This window comes from Lutjanus erythropterus, chromosome 6 (genome assembly GCF_056507025.1).
Source record: "Lutjanus erythropterus isolate fLutEry1 chromosome 6, fLutEry1.hap2, whole genome shotgun sequence".
Taxonomy (NCBI): domain Eukaryota; kingdom Metazoa; phylum Chordata; class Actinopteri; order Lutjaniformes; family Lutjanidae; genus Lutjanus; species Lutjanus erythropterus.
The window spans coordinates 14,280,395-14,290,182 of NC_139322.1; the positions used below are offsets into that span (position 1 = coordinate 14,280,395).

The 9,788-nt window shown below is 39.7% G+C and overlaps 1 protein-coding gene across 1 annotated transcript; it reads right to left on the reverse strand.

The window, feature by feature from the left end:
• Positions 1–3,388: 3,388 nt before the first annotated feature.
• tnnc1a (troponin C type 1a (slow)) lies at positions 3,389–9,407 on the reverse strand. The gene is made up of 6 exons (XM_084720722.1): positions 8,942–9,407; positions 6,485–6,515; positions 6,166–6,312; positions 5,293–5,407; positions 4,625–4,761; positions 3,389–3,707 (listed from the first exon to the last, which is right to left on the reverse strand). Exons 1-6 carry the CDS (start codon positions 8,963–8,965, stop codon positions 3,676–3,678), a joined length of 486 nt encoding a protein of 161 aa, XP_084576848.1. The 5' UTR covers positions 8,966–9,407; the 3' UTR covers positions 3,389–3,675.
• Positions 9,408–9,788: the final 381 nt, after the last annotated feature.

Genomic DNA, 9,788 nt, shown 5'->3' on the forward strand with positions numbered 1-9,788 from the left:
AACGCCTTCCAAGCTCTAAACCATGTCCGGGGTATTCCTCACTCTTCCGGGGATTTTATACATCTATAAATCATACCGAGCTGGAAAAAAGGTTATGAAAACATCACACTGTTGGCGTAGCTTACTAGTGCAGTTTTAGGACAATTTCATGGTGGATCATGACTCTTATGTGATCTTAGGGGTTGAATGGATGATTTATAAATCAGTAAAACAGTGGAGCAGTGTGTGTGTGTGTGTGTGTGTGTGTGTGTGTGTGTGTGTGTGTGTGTGTGTGTGTGTGTGTGTGTGTGTGTGTGCGCTATATACAGCCCCATATCCGCCTGACTCACTCTGAACCAATGGAATAACCCGTTTTACCCTGCATACACACACACGTACTGAATAAAACTGAATGAAGCCAGTTACATAATATTGATAGCTTACTATTACCTATGCAAATCCCCTCTGTCTCAGTCACTTTCAAAGGTCAGTGTTACAGAAGTGTGTGTGTGTGTGTGTGTGTGTGCGTCTAACACACACAATAAGGAAAAAGCAGGTTTTATGGTGCCTTATGTGTCCCTGAAATCCACATTACCAAAGGTGGCTCATAACTGCAGTGTGTGTTAATAACAGCAGGCATGAGTCATCAGGCCCTGTCTTGCGTAACTGCGTCACTTCTCCACCCAACTTGCTGGTAGTGCGCCACACCCCAGATTTCATTCACACACTCTGCTCTGCTGCTGCCCAGCCTCCCATTGATGGCAGGGAGAGCACTACTCATCCTGCTTCCTGCACGCTGCAGACGGCGGCTTATACAGCTTATAAACAACTTTGGCAGCAGAGCAGAGTGGTGCAATCTGTGCGATAAAAAACTGACACGTCAAATTCGAACGTGACATCTTTCCACATATTCTCGTATTATCACTTATGGTCCTGTTTTGTGGTCAGTGCAGCCTGACTGGAGATAAGTGTATATAGTGCAGTTGATGTTGTGTGTTATATCTGTCAGACTGTTTGGTCTGGTAGAGCAGCACTGCTGATTGGGGTTCAAAATCCCAGAAGTAACACAGACCATTAGGATTGAATGGAGCTAACAGGACCCTCAGGGAGACGGAGAGAGATGGAGGGAGGTGGGGAGGCTGTGGACGTTGTCATCGGTCAGGCCACTGACGTCACCTGCTCACACAAAACACAGCCTATCCCATTTCACATGTAACAAAACTATAGAAAAGATCAGTTTCACAATTTAAAATGGTAGGTGCTCTATAAAAATATATATGTTTGAGAGGGAAATGGATGGAAATCAAATTTCATCCCATCATTCATTTTTCAAATATTATAACAAATTTATGGTGCTCATTCTCATGGATTATTTTAAAATTTAATATGAACATATTATACATAGTATAATTAAAACAATAACCTATTTTTCATCTTGACTGAGCCTATGTGTTTCCATAGGCAAGTAAGTATTATCCGTCTTTACAGAACAAGTGTAGTTGTACCATGAAATCTCCTCATCTTCTCTTGTAACTGAGCCAAACAAACAGATAAGATTGTGTTTTCCTGCTGACATCAAGTGGCCACAGTGCTAACTGCATGACTCCCCAGCTACTAAAACAGCAGCCTGCTTAGCTGGGAATGATGTTTTACACAATTAGCAGAAACATTCAGGATGCCATTAATGTGTTTTTTGTATTGTTTTTGGTGAAGATTTCTTCTGAATGTGGTACTGGAAACTAAAATCCTTATATTTATTCTAGAATTATATGCTTGATGGTAAGAAATGAATGTTTCTCCTCTTATCATCCAGATATTTCAGTGCACTAACACGTGTGTCAACATTAAAGCCGTTTCAACAATAGAACTGTTATCTCTTTGTAGATGAAGAGCATTCTTTATATGGACAAAGGCATCTGATTGTCAACTGGTGTCGGTCAATCCAGATCCCCTAACATGGGCACTAACATGATTAGACATAAATAGCTCCTGTCTCAATAGACTGTGTAACTAGATACTTACAGGGCAACCATGTGAATAGTTCACATGCCGCAGACAAGAGCCACGACAGAATAGAAATTGCACGGATAAATCAAAATTTAGCGTGGACAGCACAGTTAGACACAGAAGAATCTTGTTTTGATATTAAAACAGTAATATTCATAGCCAGGCAAAGAGTCAAGCATGATCAGCTTGTAAAATCCAAAAAACAGCCAGGAAAATCAGGAATGATGTAGTAAAATAAGTTTAGTTTGATTCTCAGTAACAATAGCTGATAAAGAATGGGCCGCACTAATAAAGATTAATTAAGTCTAAGATTATTACTGATCAGAGTTTAGCAAAATTAGGTTTAAAATGTGTAAATCCAGATTTAAAATTAAGCAGAGCTTTGCTGCATAATTCAAAACTAATCTCAGTTTAGTAAATCAAAGTTGAGGTAAGTAGAAATTAAATAGTTTCATCACCATGGACATGCCTGCTTACCCAAATTAAAAAAATAAAAGTAAATCTGTACTGTCAGGACCTAGGAAGAACAAACTAGAAGGGGAAATGTTAAACTGGCTGCTCTGTGTTCCTTAACAAAACATTACATTGTTAGCTGGTTGACTAAAAAGTTAATAAAATGATACATTGTTTGCTGAATAAGAAGTAAAACAAAAACAGTTTGCTAGTTAACTAAAAAAAAGTTAGTTAGGCCAGTAAGTCTACTCATGATGGCTCTAATATGTTGGCTGAGTTATCAAGTTTTAGTGAAATAAAAAGGATATGGATAATAAAACTCAGCTGGGTTGAATATGTCCCCTAAATTTACATAACTGAAGTATTATCTTAATGATAATCCTGCATCACATTTTAAATTTGAGTTTAACATTTTGGTGCAACATAATTTAAAGGTTAACTATGATTTCATTGGGTTTAAGAACTAAATCTCATTCATGCAACTCAGCCTTACTGTCTTAAAGTTATAGCAGAAAACATTAAGATACACTGATACAGCTGGGCTCAAGGTTTCCACAAATAATACTTAAAGCGAGTATCAAAATTGAATTGAGATTACTCAAACAAAATGAAAAAATGACAGCTGCTCTGACAAATGCATCTTGTTTATTACATGAGCGCACATTCTAAGCAGACTTTCATGTAGAACTATGCATGGACATGAGAGGGGAATGAGAAGTCCTGAGGGTGTCTTAAACACACAGAAATGTATACAATGTGCACAGCAGAACATACACAGAGTCTGGTGAGTCTGGTGTAAAAATATATTGACTCATGGATATGTTCTGCTTTGTGCACACATACATTTTCTGCCCAGCTAAACAATATCAGCCTCTCAGTAAGAAGATTTGTAAACTGGCTGTGGCACTTCAGGGATGAGATTTAGTTGGAAACAAACACAAAGGCAGGCAATCAAACTAGTATATTATGTGGCCTCTATAGACAATATAAGTAATTTTGATAAATTTACACAAATTCAGCATACATGGGCTCCAAAAGTAGTTACAAACTGTATTTACAACAATGCAAGAGATGGTAGAAAAATACAGACACATTCAGCTACAGTATTCGACTGAATCTTGCAAAGTCGTTCCGTTGTTTCTATCATCCAGGTCGGCTTCCAGGTTTCCACAGATGACCGTGTCGTCACAGAGAAATACAAAAATAACACTCTGGATCTCCTTCTCTGGTTCAGGATTACTCCACTCCTTTCATGAACTCCAAGAACTCTGTGAAGTTAAGGAAGACATAAAAATACAATCTGCGATGACAATATTTAGTGAGTCTTTCTGATTAATGAATGATGAATGACAGACTACAGAGAATGTGAGAGTTCAAGCATTTGCTCTACACTCTTAAAAAAAATGGTTCCAGATGGGTTCTTCCTGAAGGGCTGGGGTTCTACTGAGAATCATTTGCTTCTGAAGAACCCTCTTTTGAGGAAATGGTTTGTCACTGGCTCTTATAACCAAAGAACCCTTTCTGGAAGAAAGAGATCTTCAAAGATTGTTGAAATCCTCGAAGAACTATTTTGGCAAATGTTCTTTGTACTATAACCTTGCTTATAAAAGGGTTCTTGGTAGAACTTACAGGGTGTGTTCTATGTAAAACCCTTGGAATATAAAAGGTTCTCAGTAGAACTCACTGAGTGGGTTATACATAAAACCCTTGGAATATAAAAAGGTTCTCAGTAGAACTCACTGAGTGGGTTATACATAAAACCCTTGGAATATAAAAAGGTTCTTGTTAGAACCCCTGTAGTGTATTCTAGATAATTACCTTAGAATATGAAAGGTTCACTGCAGAACCACCTGAGTGTACCCTGAATAAAACCCTTAGAAAGTAGAAATGTTCTGGATAGAACCCCCAGAGATGGTGGAACCATTACACCACAGAAGGTTTCAATCAGAACCTCTCATTCGAGGTTCTGATTGAAACCTTTCACAGATGGCTCTAGATATAGTGTCATATGTTTGGTTCTAGGGTAGAACACTCTGAAAGAGTGCCACTAGGAACCAAGAAGGGTTCTCCTAGGGGTCAAGCCGAAGAACCCTTTGTGGTGTTAGTCAGCACCTTTACTTCTAAGAGTGTACTAATCATTTAACCGTGTCTCTTCTGTCAGCTGAACGCAGTTTAAACTCCTCACCATCGTAGTCGATCTTTCCGTCGTTGTTCTTGTCCCCGTCTTTCATCAGCTCCTCGATGTCGTCCTCAGTAATTGCCTCTCCTGTAGATTCCAGCATCATTTTCAGCTCATCCAGGTCAATGTAACCATCTGCGTTCCTGCACAATCAAAGGGGTAAAGTATCTTAATGCACATAAAAAAAAACCTACACTAAGCTCCACAGATGGCGATGGAGGAGGTGGTGTGTTTTTTGTGTGTGACATGTGACTGATCACATCCCTCAGTTAAGTATTTGAGAAACATCACAGTGCGAGAAAAAAAATAAAGTGTGGCAAGTTAGTTCTTTGATGCTCAGACGAGGTGTCTGGCTTACATGGAGTGGGTGTTTGAAATATTCTGTGCTGTCAAAAAGGATTATGGAGCAAACTACATGCTGTACTCTGCAGAGCGACTTGGCATATTGTCAGTGCACATAATTGCACATGGGGAGCGTACTTTGCAGGAATCACACTATGAAGAGCGATTTTAATACGGGTCTGCAGTGATTTTCTGATGAAAGCGTCCTCTTGTTGTAGATATTTTGTGAAGTTTGTATCTTTTTCGCTATAAGCTGTTGCCTGTAAACTGCTCCGCTCCCAGGGAATTAATTCTTAGAATTCAATGGAACAAAGAAGCAACATGAAACTCACTTGTCAAACATGCGAAACAGCTCTGCCAGTTCTTCCTCTGACTTCCCTTTGCTGTCGTCCTTCATGCACCTCACCATCATGACCAGGAACTCATCAAAGTCCACCGTGCCACTCCCTGCACAAACACAATGCACTTCATCACATCATCCACACTGGATAGTCTTTTACAGGGCTGACACAAACAATTATTTTAATTGTTGATTAATTTGTCGATTATTTTCTCAATTAATCTATTAGTTGTTTGGTCTATAAAATGTTGATCTGTGTTTCCCAAAGCCCAAAGTGACGTCCTCAAATGTCTTGTTTTGTACATAACCCAAAAATAAAGTCTTTTGTCATAAGGGAATAAAGACCACCATGTTTCTGTCTAGACACTGGCTATAATAGCAATGTTGCAGTTGCAATGTAAAGATGTAGATGCCAATCCTAAACTCTGGTCCTTTAATTCACTGTATAATATCAAATATACCTTTAATTTATGCGGCCAAAAAATAGAGATTGGGCCTTTAGATGTCTTTAAATGTCAGCCTTAGTTACTGAAACTCCCATTATTCAACAGTGTAATATATACATACATTGATGTTTTATCAAACAAATCCTAGATCCTGTTTTTGTTTTATGTTTCATCATTACATCTCATGGAAAATTCAAGATGACTCGTGCATCATCTGATACACACACCCCTTTAATTCAGCCTGACACATATTGTTGTGTGTAAGATCCCTGACAATTATTTGACATTAAGTTCAGAGGGTTTGAACTGCTCTTGTCTGAACAACATGATTGTGCGATGATGGATCTCCCAAGAGGTCAACAATCAATCAGCCGATCATTTAGCCTCTTGCACTGTGGCTCAGAGGTGTTTTGATTTACCGTCTTCATCCACTTCGTCAATCATCTCCTGCAGCTCCTCCGGTGTGGGGTTCTGGCCTAGCATCCTCATCACCTTCCCCAGCTCCTTGGTGCTGATGCAGCCATCCTCCGCATCTTGGACGAAGATGTCAAAGGCAGCCTTGAACTCTGCAACGCCACAGCAGCACACAGGGAAGCAACTCTGTTATCAACAGCATATATCGTGTGGACCTGGACAAGGTGAGCCGCACTTTCACAACAACCTTGCAAGATAAAATGCAATATGCAGATGATAATATACTTAAGTCAAATTTTTTAAAAAACGTTTAAATCTACGCACCATTTTTCTGTTCATCTGTCAGCTGCTCAACCTGCAAGAAGTAATAAGAAGTAAGTAAAAAGTAAAATTAGTAAATGCTTTGGTTGCCCAATTGACCTGTCCAAAGTCCCACCCCCTTTTGCTTTGTGCTCAAAACAAACAAACAAACTTGGCACATCAGTCAACTTTCTACTTTTCCTGTAAAGGCAACATTGCTCAGCTGCCATTGGAGCACAAAGTGAAAAGGGGTGGGACTTAGGAAGAGTCGATTTTACTGTATTTATTAGTTTAGGCAATTCATATATTCTGAGTTTCTCAGTTACTGTCTGTTTAAATTTATTTTTATGCTGCTCCAAAAAGCCATATTGGCTAAAGAAATGTTTCACTTATGGAAATGGTTTAAGATAGAAAATTTTAAATCAGCCTCCTCTGTAAAAAACAAACAAGCTGACAAAAACAAAACAATACAAAACATTTGTTTGAACTTTAAAAAGTTAAAGAGTTGATATAATTTTGCAATGATTCAAACCAAATACACTTCTCTAAAATTAATATTAATTCAGCTATACATGAGAAATCATGTTCAATAAGCTTAAGATATTAAGTTGAACCAACTCTTCATTTACACTGATGAACATTATGAACTAATTTGATTTAATTTTATTTTCTCAGTTTGAAAGGTCAGTTCTTCACTTGACAGCTGCTCCTGTTGGAGCTACTTTGTTCCAGCTTTCACTTAAAGACAATATATGAAGCTGCGCCCATAAATTTACAAAATTTTAAGTGTAAGGGTGTAAGGACTGAATTTAGTAACCGTGGTTTGCAGGTTTCATCATTGTGAAAACAAGCAACTGTGACTTAATCTTAAAGTGTACTGGAGACATACAGCTACTTTTCATTATATGCTTTTCTTCAATAAAAAGAAGGTTCTCAGGATAGTTTTAACTCTCAAACAATGCTGATGATGTTTCATTAGTAACTCAGTTTATTGAGTTAATTGAACTTTGCGTAGTTCATTCATTCAGCATAATTTCACATCACAAGACTTCAAATTCAAAGAAGTCATGTTTAATTTAAAATAAATACTAAATTTTAAGTTGAATTAACTTGAACAAATAGAACATATAATTACTTTAAGGTTATGAGAAAAGATAAGTTGATTCTACTGAATTCCTGTGTGAATTTTTTTATAGTGTGCACTGTAAAAGAAAGTTTTAGTTTGACTTAAAACTCAAAAATTTAGTGAAGCCAGTTGCCTTGAAATGTCTTGAAGTTTTCTCAACTTGTTTTTTTATTTTTATTTTTTTTATTTATTTATTTACTTTATAGTGTGGAGTAGATGATTTCTGTTTTGATGACTTTTAAGTCAACTAAGGTAATATTTTGGTCCCACACACACTAGGCCATGCTTGACAAAACACAGAATTTCTATGTCATATGTGAGTGCCAGTAAGTGGAGGAGTTAAAAATAAACAGACAGGAGGATCAGGAACCACAGATAAAGGACACAATACACAGTGCTTTAAATTAGCATAGCTGTGGATCTGGCCCAACAATGGAACAGTAATCCTGGAAAAGCTACCACGAATGAGAGAGGGAGACAGCTGCTTATGTAAGAGTTATCGTCTGTCGTCCACTATAAATTAAACACACACACATGCAAACACACACACTCCTCTGGTGATGATATATGAAAGAATCCATCCTAAACAAACACGTGTAATGTACATTCCTATGTGTTTTTATGGTCTCAGCTGCACTGCTCACTTGGGATGTGAGTGGACAGGACAGCCGGCTGGCTGACCAGCCCAGGGTGGAGGAGGTGGACAGACAGCCACACAGCTCTCGGGCTCACAGATAATGCTGGAATTCAGTCGTGGGGGGTTTATCTAAACCTGAAGCCCATCTCTGGCACCAGAGAACCACGGACGCAGAAGCGTCTGAGCAACTGGCCAAAATTAGCCACGTTGAAGTGGGGCTGCTCCATTTGGAGTCATGGATGAAGCAGCAGAGTGCGGACCAGGGACCTGTCCTGTCAGTGACCTCCTGAGTGGCTCCTCTCAGCTCTGATAGGACTGAAGTGGGAGAACATCTAGATACGTATATGGTGTCACAGCTCTTTTGACATCAGCTGGTGATGGAGGCAATGTGCTGTGCAAGCTGCATCAACAGGGATTTGTCAGCCATTTGAGAAATGTCACATGAATAAACTGATGGGGGGCTTTTTTTTATACACAAAATTAATACAAAAGTTCCAGAATATTCCCTATAACAGCCACTTAAATAGGATACAACATGGTTAATCATTGATCATATGTCACAAACTAATACTAAATGTTAGGGATTATGGTTTGTGATCCAAAACAACATCACTCTCATACCAGATTTAGTCCACACACAGATTTTTGGTGAGCATCCAACAAACTAAAGCCAACTGCACACTTTCAGCTGTATGAGTTGTGAGAGGAGAGGACGTACCGCTGCCTTGTAGATGTCGTTCATGTTGGAGGCTCGCCTGCTGCCTGTCCTGACGGCGTCCTGGCACAGAGGAAGGAGGTACTGTCCAGCTCAGGGCAGGACGCTGGCCTCATCCCGGCAGGGTTTTATAGCTGGAGCCTTGGCGCTGTCTGGTCCCTCCCCGGGTGGACCGGCCTCCCCTCTGTTTGTGCCTCAGCGTGTGTCCACGAATGTGTGTGTGTGTGTGTGTGTCTGTGTATGTGTGTCATTTGGCCAATCTGTCACAATCACCGGGCTCAGATAAAAATGCGGCAGCTCTTAGGGGGCATACTTTGGAATGGAATGAAGTGAGGAGGGGGGGCAGGCGTGGTGAGGTCTAATCTCCAGGGAGGGGGCTGTAGAGACACTCAACATTCCTCTAGACCTGGACCAGAGACACAGAGGGCTCAGGAGGTTGTGTGTGTGTTTGTGTGTGTGTGTAGGGCAGGGGTGGTAGAGGAGGTAAGAGGGCGGAGGCCAGGATGCAGACCAAGAAGGGAGGAGAGCTGTGTGAAGTCAGAGCAGAGGAGGGTGTGAGGGGTGTTAGAATGACCTGAACATACAGACAGGTGTGTACAATACAGACTTTTCTCAAGTTAGATATCTTGACTTGCCACGGTAGGAAAAGCACGGGGTAAGTAATAACTTTAATGGTGATTCTATTCCAATTAAAGCTGGGGTAGGCAGTTTATTTTTGGCACCACTGGGCAAAAGTTCAAATAATAACCTTTAAAGTTCCCATGAAATGACTAGCAGAGTGCCTATTGGTGTTTCCTGTGAAACAGGCAGCTAGGGAGGGACTTGTCACCATAGATGTATTAAATAGATC